A 17,600-nucleotide genomic window follows, 5' to 3' on the forward strand; every position below is an offset into this window, starting at 1 on the left:
CATCCAGATTGACTTTTCTTCTGACAAAGGGTAGTCTCTGTGAAAATAAAAGAGATTGTTCTGTCATAAAAGAGGATATCTATGTATAAGGGGAGAAATACATCTCTTAAAGGACAGAGCTTAGAGTTTACTTGTTTACAAAATATGTATAATTCTTTTTTGCTTTACCTGATTATACAGCAATTTCTACCACAGATTTTCTCTTTCATTTTGGAGAGGGTTATGTCACTTGCTAATAGATAAACCTTTAAATAATTTCATGAATTGTTAGTGTTTATTGTTCTATGGAAACCAGGCTGGAAAAGCCAGAAAATGTTGACATCCCACAAGAATGTCATACCATGAAGGTGTACACTTAAAGCAGAGACTGCTTGTAGAAAACCGTGCTGCATTCCTGGCATGTGCGCGCTTGCAATCAAGTTAACTTTCACTTATGGTTATAGTTCATGTAGGGAATATTCCAGTTTATTTTTTGCCTGCTCTGTTTTACTTCTTGGTACACTGGGCTTTCCTTTGGCCCTGGCTTCTGCGTTGGTATTCCCTGTGCAAGCTCCTTGGGGTGGGGAAGCCCTCGCCCAGGCGGCCAGGTGACGGAGACTGGGTGGGAACCCGCGGAGTTCCAAGGGCGCGGAGCCTCTCGCATACCATTCCCCTCCCACCACCATCCCAAGGCTGGGAGGCGGAGAGCGCTTCCAACTTCGCTCCAATCCGCAGCCGGCCCTTCCCGGGGTCCCCCTGCTGGGCGACCGGCCCGCTGCGGGCCGAGTTGGAGGAACTTTGCTGCGCTCCGCGTCAAAGCCTGGGGAGGCGAAGCGCTCCCCTCCTCCCCAGTCGACCCCTCCCTCTGCCACTGCCTCCTGATCCTCGCCCAGCCGGGAGCACTGGTGATAGGACGAGGCCCGGGCGTGCATTGTGTGTATGCAAACCAGAGCTCCGCTCCCCAGGGCTGCCCGACCTGGGCCAGGGCTGCAGCTGCAGCTGGCGCTGCCCTCACCGGAGCCGGGCACTGTCATGCCTCCGCCGCGAGGCGGGCCGCCGCGTCCCCAAGCCGCTATATAAGCGCGGGCAAGGGGACACCCGGAAGGGCTGAAGATGAAGGTGCCCGCGCACGGGCCCCCGCTGATTGCCAACCCTTCCCGAGCCCGCGCCGGGAGCGAAGCCCGCGGACGCCGAGGACCCGCCTTCGCCGCAGTAGCAGCTGGAGCAGCGAAAGAGGCGGCAGCTGCGGCGGCCGCTGCGGCGCCCATCGCGCGAGCGCGTAGAGAGGCGGCGGCAGCTCCGGGGCCGCCGCTGCCCCGGCTGCCATGAGTTGTGCGGAGGTGATGTATCACCCCCAGCCGTATGGAGCGCCCCAGTATCTGCCCAACCCTGTGGCAGCTGCAACGTGCCCCACAGCCTACTACCACCCGGCGCCCCAACCTGGCCAGCAGGTGAGTCACCGACCCGGCAGCCTACCGGGGGCGGAGGCGTGGGCGAGGGGTATAGAGAGTATCGGTGTGGGGCTTCGGCGACGTCCCGCCGGGACCTGTGGCACGGAGGATGCTCGGGGACCTGCGGAAGCGCCCTTCAGCAGAAAGCTATCAGAAGAGAGGAGGAGGAGAGGCTTCGGGAAGGGACGAGCCGCCGGGTGGAAGGGTGGGGATTCGAAGTGAGGCACTACCTGGCTGGGGGCTTCACTGAGCTGTTGTCACCGGAGCTCAGAGGCTACCTTCACAGCCACCCTAGCTCTTAGGGCTCAGTTCTCTGAAGCTCACCAAGGGCATCTGTCTTAGGAGTATGTGAGTAAACTTCCTTTAAACCAAATATTTTGTTTCCTTTGGAAAGGTAGAGTGTTTCAGGGTTTTCTTGATTAAGGGAATGAAATGTGTCACTGACATGGGGAGGCTACCTGGGCAGTGATCTCATGGAATGACCTTTCTGGGATTTTTATGGCAGAACTTGGATCTAGTGTACCGACTCTCAAAAATTACTAGAACTTCTGTGCAGAGTGTGTCTTCTTAAGTCTGCCACTTAGAGGACAGGGATTGATCCCCAAGTACCTCACTCCTTTTTTTTTTTTTTTTTTTTTTAATTAAATTTATCGAGGGAGGGGGCATTGGTTAATAACATTATATAAGTTGCAGGTGTAAAATTCTATAATACATCTTCTGCATATTGCATTGTGTGCTCACCACCCAAAGTTTAATCTCCTTTCCTCACCATATATTTGACCCCCTTCTTCATTTTTGCCCCACCCTCATTCACTTTTAATTCTATCAAAGCACATTTCAGTCTGTTGGAAGTGTGGTGTGGTGTGTGTGTGTGTGTGTGTGTGTGTGTGTGTGTGTGTGAGTGATCCTGTCCCTTTCTGGCCAAGAGGTAACCTTGGATCACTGGTACTTGTTCTCCAAGAGCAACTGAGAATGCTATTGATAAAAGGAGTTTGGGAACCAAATAGATGGCACAGTTCCTTTAGAAGGAAGAGTAGGGTTCTGGAGAATTTTGCATTAGGTACTCCTGGGCATTCCTCTCTGGACACCAATAGAGTGTGTGTCAAAGCTTACTTAGCTCTACATAAAACACATATATTAGTATGTGGCACTGGGTTATAACAAAAAAGGGTCCTCAGACTCTGGTAATTAGTGTGGGTTCATTTGATGAGACTAAAAAATATACTTATAGCAAAAATGTACTTATCAGGGAGCTAGATATGATTAGGAAACTACCATCCACAGAATTTATTGATTGACTTTGTTTAGTTTGTTAGGAACCATGTGCTTTATGGTGGTCTTAAGGGTTTGGCTCCTTAATTAATCTGGCCTTTAATTTCTGCATTTTCTTTACCTCTGTCTCTTTGCTAGATGTATAGTGCTGCTCTTTGGAAAGAAATTATAACTTCTGTTTAAAATTTGGGGACTGTGAAATTCATCTGTTTCTGAAAGGGTACCTGCTTCAGGTTTATCTGCCAAACAGTATAAATTACCTAGCACCAACCAGGGCAAAGGGTGAAGGAACCCTACTTTCTTGCTATTATTATTATTATTATTATTATTATTATTATTTAATATTCAGCAGCTTCAGCATTTCAAAGATTACTTTTGGGGTGGAGGATGGGAAAAGTTTTTTGTAGTTTGTGGTCCAGGGTGACAGATTAAAACATTTGGTTATATTGTTTGCTTTTCTTTGGCTTTAAATATAAAATATATACGTAATGGAGAAAACCACATAGGTACAAGTTAGGCAAGTGAGGCGAAGAGACGCTGGAAATCAGTTTATGTGTTTTATAAACACTGTATCCCAGATGAACCACCCTTTCTTCTTTTCCTTTCTTCTATCTCAAAGACTGTAAAGGCCTTCAATTACCAATTGGAATGTGGACAAGCAACAGACTCAAACTTTACTAAACACTCAGAAAGGTATTTTTTCCCCTTAAAAAATAACTTGAACTTGTAGAAGTTGTGGATGAGGTTTTATTTTCTAGAGTTGTGAAAATAATTCCATTAAAATATGAATCTGTGCTGGGGGTTAGAATCTTTGTAATATTTTTCAGCTATAAAATAAAATGCGGTATCAGAAAAATTATAAATCACTAATCATAAAATCTAGATTTTAATAAGAAAGAACTCCAGTCTTTTATTAACATGTGCAGTTGCCCCGAGACTCAGTTCCCAAATTTCATTCTTTCGCTAAGACCATCAACAAACTGAAGGATGAGTGAGCTTTCCCTTTTATCGGATCAGTTCACAGGGATGAGTGGCACCTATTAGTAAATAACGATCAACTCCTATACTTCAGACTTCTGTAGATATTGTTTGAGTAGATATTAGGTTGAGTTGACTTTAATAACTTAGTTGAGAGGCGTGCTTGGAAATTTTCATGCTGCTTTTACCAAAATGGCCTGTTCAAAATTATTTGGTTAAAAAAAAAATAAAAAAGTGTAAAGAAACTATTTGACTCTACCTGACTAGTAAATTATAAAGAGACTTGATAGGGTAACTACTGTTCTGTTACTTTCAGGAGTTTATTTTGATGACCTATATTTTCTATTGGAAAAAAGAGTACATCAGGAAATTCTTATCAGGCTGACAACATTTTTAGACTGTGCGGAGCGTGGGTGAAATGGGACTAATATTGGCTTGGCCCTCATGCAGTCATCTGAGAATACATATTTTGGTTGTTTTTGCATTCCATAAGGTTTTATCATTATTATCCATGAAGATTGTTTTCTCCGTACATGGGAAGTGACCCCTAATAGCATCTTGCCTGGGAGACAAAAATAAGGGCTACAACTTCTACTGCATTTGAAACATTGATTTGTTGAGGAGAAGAAAGGAAAAGAAGCAGGGAAAAAAATGGTAGCATTATAAAGAAAGTTTAATGGTCATTTATAAAATGTTAGAAAAGAGAACATTAAAGTTGTGTATTACTTGTATATTCAACTGTAGTAGTGTATCTTTGAACTGATTTTTTCCCTCAATTCTGTGTAGCTTTGAAGTCTTTGTAAATTAGCATATTAAAATGGTTTATTATGATGGATTTTAACATAGGTATATTTTTTCCTTTTAATGTATGATCATATAGCTGACAGTTCTTTTTGAAATAGAACTTCACACTCCAGGCATGTGTACTCTCAGCCTTTCCTATACAAGCACAAATGTTCACTTGCAATTTTAAGTTTAGTTGTTTTTATTGAACATATGATACATTGCAGGTGGGCAATAGGTTAATGTCTTAAAAACATAGTTAACTGCATATAAATCAGGCTGAACTGTAATGTGTTACTTAGGCATGCAGTAGGCTAAATGAATCAAAGTAAGATGTAAATATGTCTGAAGAATAAATGTTATAGTCCCTGATGTTAATTCCTAGAAATTGTGTAGCTGTGCATAAATCTTACAGTGTGCTCTACAGAGCTAAGCTCCCTCCTCCTCGTGCTCACGATCCCTTCATAGTCTATACGTCAGTCCCCAACCTCTCCTCCAGAGAACTCTTGACTCAGTCTCTCAGCACATGCTCTGAAGGCATGATGACACAGTACAGCGTGTGCAGAAAGACATGCACTTGTATTCTAACAGTGAGCATAGGAACCAAGAAAAAAACTTTCAAAATTTGTGTCAGGAAAAACTGAGGGAAACAATATGAAATCATAGATTTCCTTCATACGCAGTGGATTTCTGAAATGTAGACAGTCTATTGTTGTCTAATCCCCCCCACCTCCATATATTCATAATGTTAACATTAGGAAGATACTTAAAGCAAACCTTTCAGAATTGTGTAGTTTATGGATGAGATAGTAAAAGTAGAAAACAATCACTAGTTTTCTAAGTGTGTGTAGGAGTTTTTAGCAATCACATTGTGGGCTTCGTGTAAGTTAGAGCCTAGTATTTACTCTGTCCTCCTCAAGGGTGACCACTGGGTGAATCTGCATGTGTGCTTTCACTTAAAAGAATGAAATGCCCTTGGGAGGCAGAACTCCAGTTTTAAGTTTGTAGGGAGTTTTTTCAAACTCTGTTTTGGACTCTGCCACCTTGTTTAGGTCATAAAACCTCTCTGAGATTCTGTTTGTCAGGGGCAAAAAAACAAACAAACTGGAAAAACATGCCTCAAGCCCTTCTTTTACAATTGGGAAAATGGATATTCATAGAGCTGAAATGCCTGGCTAAAGATCTCAAAGCTAATTGGTGACAAAATTAGAACCATCAGAATCCCCTACTTCCCAATGTAGCATCTTTCCACAATGTCATGCAGTCTCCTAAGCTTTTTTTTTTTTCACTATTGCACAATAAGCTTATTTTTGTCTTTCGTGCTCCAAATCAACTTTTTTGATAAAGAAGATTAATATGCAGTAGATTCTTTGGCCTTGGAGCTTGAAATTCTTTCCAAGTCCTTGGTAGTGTACATTTTTAGTTTAGGCATTCCAAAGTCCTTTTGCAAGCATTTGTATTATGCTAATGACTTTTGCTATCCATGCTATATCCTTCGTTGATGAGGCAGAATTTCTACTTAGCAAATGAACATTTATTTATTTAAAATAATATGCAGGAAGTGGTATTAATAGTCAGCATTAAGTGCCTCATATATCATTGCTATTCCAACATAAGTTTAGATTCGTTAAGCGCAAAAAATACAATTATGTCTCAGAGAGTTTCAAGACATAGTCAACTTATTTAAGGTAGAGGATCTAATTTTCTTGCAACCGTAAGCAAAGACTTAAGTGGATTTATAAGAGTTCATACAGGACTTCTTTGAGAAAGAACAGCCCCTATAATTCCACACTACACAAATTAACTTGACTACAGAGACTTAGAAGCTTAAAACGCCCCACAGTTTTATGTTCTCAGTAACGTTCCAGCCAGAAGACTCAAAGCTAGAGAAAAAAATTAAACTTTAAAATAACTAAACTGAACTGTTGTCTCTGGCAGTCCACCAGAATGGAGATTACAATAATGATAGTAAGGGCAGGCTTGAAATCTATAAAATCATGCGTAGTGAGGATATGTTCACCAGGAAACCAAATGCTAGGACAAGGTAATACTTGTTGGAAATTTAAGTGTTTCAGATAAATGTAAGGAAGGCTTACTTTACCTAGCACTTATTAAGTCTCACATCTCACGAAGTTGGGATGGCAGGGTTATGGCCCATATAAAGGAAGTGAGGGTGTTCAGAGGGTAGGACCATCCTATGCAGTGACTCTTTGGGCTATTACAGAAGTGATGCTGAGCTGACCTGGTTGAGTAGTGTGTATATATCTGTCTTATATCTTTCTGTGCAAAGGGAATTTTCAGTGAGACTGAAAATATGCTCAGGATGCTTAGGGGCAGATCCTAAAGCAAATTGTGAGTGAGGTGACTGTCATTTTAAAACCTGGGTGCTAAACTTAGATCCAATTCCCATAAGCTCTGTTTCCAGTTAGCTTTTTAAAAAAATCAAAACTAATACATTTGATAATAGATAATAACTTAAGGTATTATTTCCAGAAAAAACATCTTCATTCAAGAATCAGGGGCTCTTTAATACTTGAACACCAATCTCTGGCAGAGACAAGTGAAAGAAATAATTTTGGGCAAAGCCGTGCCCTAAATCATTCAAAAAGCTTATCTTTAAGCAGCTGGATTTCTGCTTTAACTATTCATTTTGGAAGACCTAAGGGTACCTTGTACTATGAGACTCAAACATCGGCTTCTAGAAATAAGTCACAAATGCCGTATTTATAGGTATTTCAGTGGATACCAGATTTATGCCAGTAATTTACAAGTGTGGTCTGAACTGGGGTAACTGAACTATTTTTCATTTATCTCATACTTTAGAAGAGGAAAAGAAAGCATGACCTAAAGTAACAGGTGTCCTTTTCCTCTTCACAAAATATGGTTTTAGTATGCCAAAACACTTGTCCGTGTGGGATTTAGTGGGGGTACCCAAATGATGCATCCTTTCTTGTTATTGTGAACATAAAGGAAGCACCAAAACTAATTCCTAAGATTTGGTCTAGATGACCCATGTCTGGAAATGAATTACTCTTCAATGGTCTGTAGGGTTTTTTTGGCTAGTGTCCTGCAAAATTAGAAGAGGCAGCCAATGGAAGGAAGAAAATTAAGTGTGAATTTTTCTAGAGCTCCAACATGTTGCTTATTAGGATATAGAATTGGACAACACCTTTGAGATAATCAAGTCAAAATTCCTTATTTTCAAAAGAGGAAGCTGAGGGCCAAAGGGTTAGTCAGACTCATGGACTAGCTTTGGTTAAATCCTTTCTCTCATTGCAGTTCCTTCTATTGTGTTCCCTTCCCATCTGGGCTGCCTTAGAAACAAGAAAACAATTAGTAATTTACCAAACGTTACCTTCTTACTTTTCTTATTTAAAAATTTTTGACTATTAGCTACTTAGAGAAATAACACGATTAGCTGTCTGGATAAACCATGAGGTTCTGTTTATTTTCCATGGCCCTTACAATGCTTTCCTGACAAACTATGAGTAGTTTGAGTTTTAGGGACAGGCTATGGCTTTCATCTTTGTGGCTCCAAGTCTTTGCACAATTACTAACACAAAATATGAATTAATTGACAATTCAGTGAATAACAGAGAAATTAAAAAAAAAATGAAATCATACCGTAAGCTAGTAATAGAATTGTACAAACATACCAGACATTTGTACATCAGAAACCGTTGTTCCATTCAAAGTAGTCAGTTGGGAGAGAATATGTACCCTTATTTTGTGATCATTGCTTAAAACATTTTGGGAATGAAAATTTTGAAGTTCTCTCTAAGCCTCTGGCACATTTTTTGGAAAATATTGAAAACTGGAAAAATTTCATTCGTGGAGGGGGATGGGTTTGATTTTTCATAATGACCAGAATTATTGAGAGGCAAGTGTGTCAAAAATAGCTGATCATGTTAAGTAATATTATTTTTAGTTTATTCCTTCCTACTGTAAAGAAAAATAAAAACAAACAAACAGAATCTCAAGGTGTGACTGTATCTCACAAATTGGCTCGGTTCGCATTTCCAAAATAGGATTTTCAGAAAAATGGCAAGTAATTGTATTATGTATCTGAATTGCCAAGGGGACAATACAGTTTCTAAATTTTAATTAATTAATTAATTTTTATTGTTAGTTTCAGCTGTACAAAGCAACGTAGTGATTAGATACTTATACACTTCACAAAGTAATAACCCCAACAAGTCTATTACCCATCTGACGCCATACACAGCTATTACAATACCATTAATTATATTACCTAAGCTGTACTTTATATCCCATGACACTAATTTTTTAAAAATTATAATTGCATTCAATATTATTTTATATTAGTTTCAGTTTCAGGTATATTGCGTAGTGGTTAGACATTTATATAATTTATGAAGTGATCTTCCCAATAAGTCTACTACCCAGCTGACATTATAGTTTTTATAATATTACTGACTATATTTCCCATATTGTATTTTACAACCCTGTGACTAATTTGGGACTAACAATTTGTACTTCCTAATCCCTTCACCTTTCTTACCCATCCTCCCAACCCCCCCTCCCTTCTAGCAACCATCAGTTTGTTCTCTATATCTGTGAATCTATTTCTGTTTTGTTCATTTGTTTATTCTGTTCTCTAGATTCCATATATAAGTGAGATCATATGGTATTTGTCTCTCTCAGTCTGACTTATTTCACTTAGCATAATACCCTGGGACGATACATTTTTAGATAGAAAAGTTCAGTTTCATCTAGATATACATATATTTTGAAGAATATTGCATTACTTGATAGCCATCTTCTGATATGTTTTTTTTAAATTATTTTTTTCAGTTCCAGTTGACATTCAATATTACTTTATATTAGTTTCAGGTGTACAGCATAGTGGTTAGACATTATATAATTTATTCAGTGTTCCCCTCTGATATGTTTACATATCTAATTTTTTAAATGCATTAACTTTAGATTCTCCTTAGTTAGCATGCGATGCCATGCTGACTCTGCACTTCTGTTTATGTGTTCAGTTAAAATAAATATCATATAGAGACTCATTTTTTTCAGTCTGTTTTCTTGGCACATGCTTTGTAGTCAGACAGAAATAGGTTCTAATCCCCTCTCTGCCATTTACTATAGATGGTCCTAGCCAAGTAAGTCAGTACTTACGTATGTAAATTGGGAATAATTACTTAGACAAAAGATTTGTGAGTGTGAAAGAGTTCATTAAATACATACACACACAGACACACACACACACACACACACACACACACACACACACACAGAGGGTGCCAAAAAAATGCATACACATTTTAAGAAAGGAAAACAACTATTAAAATTGTAATACTCAATATATACCTATAACAAAAGATGAATATAAGTCACGTTTGACTTCTGCAATTACAAGAGGTGCTCAAAGGGGTTACTATCAGCGTCCAGACACTTCTGATTAGGTTGAACTACTGCTTGAGCAAGGTTGACCAGTGTCCACTTGTATACATTTGTTTTGGCACCCCCGATATATATACTGGGGGTGCCAAAAAAATGTATACACATTTAAGAGATGTTATCTATGCTCAAGCAGTAGTTTGCTGTAATCAGAAGTGTCTGGACACTGATGGGGACCACTTTGAGCACCTCTTGTAACTGCAGAAGTCAAATGTGACTTGTATTTATCTTTTGTTATCTGTATATTTAATACAGTTTTCTCCTTTCTTAAAATATGTATACATTTTTTGGCTATATATATATATATATATATATATGTGTGTGTGTGTATATATATATATGTGTGGCACATCTTCCTTATCCTGACCCACCCTCCCATAACCTGATTCCTTCTCTTCCAGGTAGGCTAAGGATCAAAATTTCAAGTCTCGCTGAAATTTAAAAAAAAATCTGTTATCCAAATGAATTCAGAAAAATACGATCAAAGAGCAATGCACCACTTTTATGAACTTCACAGTTTTGAAACCATTACTCCTGGTTAGTGGTCCGTCCTTACCGTGTTTCCCCGAAAATAAGACCTAACCAGAAAATAAACCCTAGCATGATTTTTCAGTGTGCTCGTAATATAAAATAAGCCCTAATTTGTCTTTTGGAGCAAAAATTAATAGAAGACCCGGTTTTATTTTTGGGGAAATACGATGAGACCAGGTCTTGTATTAATTTTTGCTCCAAAAGATACATTAGTGCTTATTTTATATTACGAGCATCCTGAAAATTCATGCTAGGGTTTATTTTCGGGGAAACATGTTATAGGCTCTAAGCATGTTTCAAACATTAAAAAAAAAAAAAAAAAGCAAAAAGCTGTTTCCAAATATCCAATGATTCATTAAAATACTTTTGTTTCCTTAGGAAAAAAAGTTTCCACATACGCACAGTAATCATTTGGCATTTGGTAGGCTTAAGCCTGAGGGAGTTAGTGGTATTTGGCTCCTGACATGGAAGTCTTTCTCTTGTCAGACAAACCCTTTCCCCTGCACATTCCTGTGTGAGTTTGTTTCTGTTGAGCCCGATGGCAGGCTGCGAGGTGGCTGGGTATGGTTTGTGCTGCCTGGCCGCCTTCTTCACTGCTCCCTTGACCTCTTCCTGAGTTAGTTCTAACTTTGTGGCTATCAAATCCCTCATTGTTTCATTTAACTTGGGTGTCATTTTACCTGGGCAGCAAGTGTCATTACTCTGAGATGAGAATGAGTAATGTGCATTACATAAACCAACTTGTAGTTTTTCAAGTCCCTTTTGATGGCTTCTTTATGTTTGTTAACAATTCTTCAGGGTCTCCTAAGAAAAGCATAAACATTTCTGAGTGATTTGGATCTGTTTAGAAAGTGATTGCGCATTTTGAGAAAAATATGAACGAGATTGCTTTTTAAACTTGATTCAGGAAATCTAGGTTTTGATGATTTGATATTTAGTCAGTACATTTTGAATTTTCTATGTTATTCTCAACAAAGAAGATAACACTAAGGAAGTTTCTTTCCAAAGAACAAACACCAAGGCAATACAGAAAAGCACACAAGTAACATACTTAGTTTCTTTTATTTTTCAAAAAAGCAAAGAATTGATTTATTGTCACTGGAGCACAGATAACAAAAAGGCTTAAGAGTCTATGGAGATGAGTGTCAGGATGTTGTGACTGTCAACATATGAATCAACTGCTGTCTAAATTCCGTGTTCTGTTTTCTTCATGCTCACACTTAGTGTTAGAAAAATGTATGCAAATTAAGTGTTAGCCTTTTAGGTAGTAGCCAGGCCATTCGGATACTTTAGAATTCTCCCTTTAAAGTTGATTTTGACAGTGAGGATATAAATTGTGTGTGTGTGTGTGTGTGTGTGTGTGTGTGTGATACAAATATTTAAATTGATTCACTATAATTTGTGAAAATTGACCCAACTTTATCTGAAAAAGTACAAGAGGGAATGAATGATAGGTATGTGCTTTGCCAACCCTTCCTATTGGTAGGTATGTCATAGGCTCCTTTCCATTTTGTTTGATAGTCTCCAAGCAAATTTGTATAATTAGTAGAAGACTTGCTTTAAAGAGCTGGGAGAGAGAAAAAGAAAGTATATTTAATCATTCCAAAAATTTTTACTTAAATAGAGGAGTCAATATAGATATTTTATAGAACCACAGGTGTTTGTATAGCAAAATAAATAACGTCAGTATATTTTTATATAAATGCATATGTGTATATACAGACATATTACATATATATGAAATATAAAGAATATGGAGAATCAATGCATCCATTGACAAAAGAATGGTTTTTAGAAAATAGATTATACAAGGTCTTTTGATACAATAGCAAATTTTGCTCATTTTCCCTATTTCATATGGAAAAAGTGTGTAATTTTTAGATTAATTTATTTGTATCCAGCCATTCAACAATGGTTGAAAAAGAATAACATGACATTATTTTGCATTTAGAAAATTATGTAATCTTAAATAGATTGAAAATCTATAGATTAAATTCAATTTCTATCAATTAAAAAATGAAGATATTTTATTATTGCTATTGGTCATGACACTATGCTACATTTATATCCAATTTTGCAGTTTACATATTTTTACATATATGAAACTTTAATTTTATTTCATCCAATAATTAGTTGCTAATTGGGTTAACATAAAACATTGCCTTTCTTTGCATAATTAACATACCCAGGGCTTTTTCATTTAAAGAATAAATGTTAAAATTAAACAAATGAAGCAATAGCTACAAAACTCAGTTCTTACAAACTGATGTTGAGCTGGACGTTAACAGGAAAATGAAGTCAGTTTCATAGAAAATAATGAACTCTTGTGGACAGTGAAGCCACTCTGTAGATCAGTTTTAATTTCCTTCTCATATAAAAACTGCTTCTTTCTAATATGCCAGAGTGTTCGGCAGAGAGTGTGTGTATATTGCTTAAAATGGTATGACTTCAAGTCATATGTGCCCAAATAGTACTGTGATGTGACTAATAAATCATAATATGCATTTAATTTTATATAATGGAATTTAAAGCTAGGAGTAACCTTAGAGGTCATTTAGACCAATCTCCTTATTTTATACATAACCTATGTTATTGTGCTGCTTTTACTGTTAAAGTAAAATATACCCATGTTTAAATCTGTGCAAAACAGATTGTAAGAAATATAACCACTCAGTCATTACAATCACCTATTCATCGGTGAGGCATATTCACTCACAAGGAATGAATTATCTATTTATCAACAAGTGGTAATCATATTGACACAAATTATAAATAAAAAGCAATACATATATTTATAAGTAGCAGCCTTAAATAATAACCAGGAGCTCATAAGCTCATAATATACCTGAACATTTCAGGATCTACCTCACACAAGAACAACATATTCATTGCTAGTGGGAAAGGGTTTAATTTACTGAATGATGCATTTATAATTTGGAGCTGTAGCTTTCCAAGCTAGTAATTACATTAGAAACATAAGAGTCTGGGTTATGTGTTTTGATAACATTTGCAAAACTAGAACAATTTATTTTTTTCAACTCACATTCATTTTCCAGCATGCATTTTTTTCTGGAATTGGAAAAAAAATGGCATGACAAAGAATCAGGTTTTGCAGGTATACAATGACAGAAAGCTCCTTGTGTCATTACAATAATGAGTTTTATAATCTTTAGCATTATCTTCTTATATCTACTTCACATTGAAGTTGCTGATTATAGAAATAATATGTGTGCAATGAAAAATGTTTGGAAATATTGAAAAGTAGGAATAAGAAAATAACAACCAGAAATTTACCACCCAGAAATACAATACAAAACATAACATTTTGGTGATTTTTCTTCCAATAGTAGATACCCGTCCCCTGCCTTCCTCCAACATATATATGTACACGCATGTGTACACCTGCATAGTTTTATTATGCATTCTGGCTCCACCACTTACGTGCTCTGTGAGCTTTGGCAAGTTACTTCACATCTCTGTGCCCCAGTTTCTTCATCTTTAAAATATGGATAGTATCAATAACCATGTTACAGAATTGTAAAGATTAAATGGGATAGCAAATATAAAGTCTCATAAGAGTGACTGGAATAATATACATTAGTTGTTATTATCACTAGGTCATATGTTTAAAAAAGATTTATAAATTATCCAAACTTTCTCATTTTTATTTGAAAGGCACACTAGCCATTGCTAGTATCTTGTATTATTTTCTGTAAGGCATGACGATACCTTTTTTCACTGCTCTATGATAATGGTGGTAAGTGGAACATCTGAAAAATATGTTCCATGCAAAATGGATCTTCACACAGACTTAGTTTGTCATTTTAGTTCGATTTTGGAGAAATGAATTCAGCATATCTGCCAAATCTTTTTATAAGATGCTATATTCTGTTTTTGTTTTAGTTTATCTCATTTATAAAAAGCTTTTTTTCTTCTTCACCCCACCCGTAGACAATTAGGCCTTCTATCCCCTATTTCTCCCTGTCCCAAAGTATAATGTTGCTGCACATTAAATATTTAAAATAAAAAAACAACATGGGATGGAATTTGTCATTGTTTTTTTTTAAGTCACTCTCCTTTTGGTCTATCTAGATTTAAAAATAAAATAAAAAACAAAAACAAAACCTTTTGCATTCTGAAAATATACTATGTAATAACGGACTTTTTTGTTGTTGCTAAATTTGAAATAACAAACGTTTTTCCCCCCAGGGTGGGAAGGAGAAGGCTGGTTTGGGGAGGGGGGAGGGAGATGGAGTAGCGCAGATGAAGGAGACTCAGTCTGCGAACATATGTTACCATGTAGATGTTTTTAAGTGACAAGTGAACTAGTTGATGCGCTTTGACAGACTGTCTTTGATACCGTGTTTTGTTTATTCCATCCCAGAGGAAGTTAGCGGTATACAGCAAGATGCAGGACTCTCTGGAAGTCACCCTTCCCAGCAAACAAGAGGAGGAGGAGGAGGATGAGGAGGAGGAGGAGGAGGAGCAGGAGCAGGAGAAAGACCAGCCTGCCGAGATGGAGTACCTTAACTCTCGCTGTGTCCTTTTCACTTATTTCCAGGGAGACATTGGGTCAGTAGTGGATGAACACTTCTCAAGAGCTTTGGGCCAAGCCAGCACCCTCCATCCAGAATCTGCCATTTCCAAAAGCAAGATGGGGCTATCCCCCCTCTGGCGAGGTAAGAATTCAAAAGCAGAGGCTCTCCAGGGCCCTGTGTCTGTTTCGCAACCGCCTGTACCAGGTTCCAGCTGGAGACTTGCGCCCCGTAGGACGGATATCCACTTGCTTTTTAATTTTTAAGGACAGCAAGGAATTTCTTTCAGACAAACAGCTGGATCGGTTTTGTCACATGTGGAATGCAGGGTTGGAAAGGATGCAGTCACACCCCTTAAATTCCTCATGGAAAGTAGTGATGCAACCAGCCGGCGTTTATAGTGGCAGGATCCAGCTGCGAGGCACCATTCCTTAAGCCCCGATGGCCCAATTTGGATCTCTAAATAATAGGCGTGCCTGGATCAGCTTGTAAAAATTAGCTCTTGCTCATTCCACTAGGTGCTACGTGGTGGCATAGCCGAGATCTGAATCTGACCCAGGAATACAAACTTTGAAAGCCTTCTGTGTTCTCTTGATAGTTCTCTCTGTCCTGCTTTGTTGTGGTTTTAACTCTTTGTAGTGTACAATCCAGACATTATTGGCTGACTATACCTACATGGTTTAGACGATTGTTTTTACCTTGGTAAAGTAAAAACAGTAGATCGGGCATCCTCTTCTTTATTTCTCTCTATAGAGGTCACAGAGGTGTGTTTGAATCTGAGTGCTACCTCACTGAAAATTGTTGGGTGACATCTTAATTGGTGTGATTATAAGGTTAGAGAAAAAAATAGTACTTCATTCCAATGATAGTTTTAAGAAATGTGTTATGAATGTTTTTTTCCTGAACTTGCCAGGTTACAGGCAGTGTCTAGTAAAGTGGTTCTCAAAGTGTGGTTTCCAGGTCTGGGAACATTGACACCACGTAGGAGCTTATTAGAAATACAGATTCTTGGGCCACACCCCAGACCTACTAAATCAGAAACTCAGGGGCAGAGTAATCTGTGTTTTAACTAGTCCTCCCAGTATGATTCAGAGGCAGGCTCAAGTTTGACAATCATCGATCTAGTGCTGTTAAAACTACAGACTGTAGGCCCCTTAACTCACACCTACTGAATCAGAGTCTCTAAAGGAATGCTCTGGCAATCATACTTTAGCAAGTGCCCAGGTGATCCTATGCTGAGGAAAGGCTGCTCACCTGTGGTAGGCTACATGTGGGGGGCAGGTGAGAGGCGATGGGTGGTCGGGCCCCTCTCAGCATCAGAGGAATGGTTCCACTCCATTGTGGGAGAGGTCTTGGCTGTATGAAATTGCTGGGCCTAATTTGTAGATATGATGCTTTTTTCTCCCCTCCCTCCCTCCCTCCCTTCCTTCTTTCCCTCTTTGTAGTAAATATGAAGAACTCTAAGATACGGAGTGACTATAGAGGGGAAGGTGGAGTACAAACTCAAATGACTGAGACCTTGATAGAGGTGGCTTGGGAAGCATCACCACAGATTTGATTAGGACATATTACAGACTTCCCACAAGAACTGAGAACTAAGTCCTTGGAAACCTAAGATATTATGGAATCAACCGATTCCCTATTTGATAGCGATAGTGAATATGTTTAATAACTTGTACAGGGTGAAAATGTGAAAATTTCAGTTAATTACTGGCTTTAATGAATAGTTTGGTCTATCAATAATAAATCCTATCAAGATAATCCGTCCTAGGAGAATAATTAATACAATGCCTATTTCTTTTAGTATACTGGCATTGGCAACCTAGCAATCATTTAACGTGAAATGTAGGAATGTGAGCCCCAAATCATAACTAGAGGTGAGAATGATTTGTCTATGGTATCAAAACCAGCATAGTTTTAAGTGACGTGTTGTATATATGTAAAAACTCTACAATTCAGTGTTTTTCCCATAATCTGCATGACTGAATAGAGAAGACCTTTGGACAGGTGTCAAATTGCAATATAGAAAGGGTGGATAATGGTAATGATTTAGTAACTAGTATTACAATTTTCTTGGCATTATCTTAAATTTGGCCTTTAAATCTATCTCTTGTTTCATTCATTGAATTGTACAGCAAATATTTATTAAAGTCTTACTATAGTCTAGGTGGTGGGGAAATACCAGTGAACAAGAAAGTCTAAGACTCTACACTCATGGAGCTTTCCAGTAAAAGAGACAGATAATAAATATATAATGAAATGCAAGGTACTATTTTACTTAGGGTGATAATAGGTGCGCTCTCTGATGCCATCCCAGTTGAGCACAGACATGAGGGAAAATAAGAAGCACATGAATATCTAGGGGAAATTATTCAAGGCAGAGGCAACAGCCCATAGAAAGGCCCTAAGTAATGGCTGAGCTTATAGTATTTAATGAGAAGCAAAAATGCTGGCCACGAGAATTTTTACAGCTTTCTATGTCTATTTAATTTATCAGAGTAGCCCTTAGTAGTCCTAGTTATTGCACATCATTTTCCCCGAACACTCGGGATAACGCATTTCTATACAGAAGATCTGGAATAAATATGAATTGAACGATGAAGTGACTGAATATTAAATGAACCAAGTACATACCATGTACCCT

General features: G+C 38.1%; 1 protein-coding gene across 2 annotated transcripts in view; it reads left to right on the plus strand.

The window, feature by feature from the left end:
* The first annotated feature begins 740 nt into the window (after positions 1-740).
* VGLL3 (vestigial like family member 3) overlaps positions 741-17,600 on the plus strand; it is a 50,569-nt gene continuing 33,709 nt past the window's right edge. Inside the window, exons 1-2 of one of the 2 annotated variants that reach the window (XM_019745441.2) lie at positions 741-1,430; positions 14,806-15,100. In XM_019745441.2, coding sequence (XP_019601000.1) covers positions 1,305-1,430; positions 14,806-15,100 — 421 coding nt within the window. In that variant the 5' untranslated portion in view covers positions 741-1,304. The remainder of the gene's footprint in view (positions 1,431-14,805; positions 15,101-17,600) is intronic. The other variant, XM_019745442.2, reaches the window with a different exon arrangement.

Source organism: Rhinolophus sinicus, linkage group LG01, assembly GCF_036562045.2.
Source record: "Rhinolophus sinicus isolate RSC01 linkage group LG01, ASM3656204v1, whole genome shotgun sequence".
Taxonomy (NCBI): domain Eukaryota; kingdom Metazoa; phylum Chordata; class Mammalia; order Chiroptera; family Rhinolophidae; genus Rhinolophus; species Rhinolophus sinicus.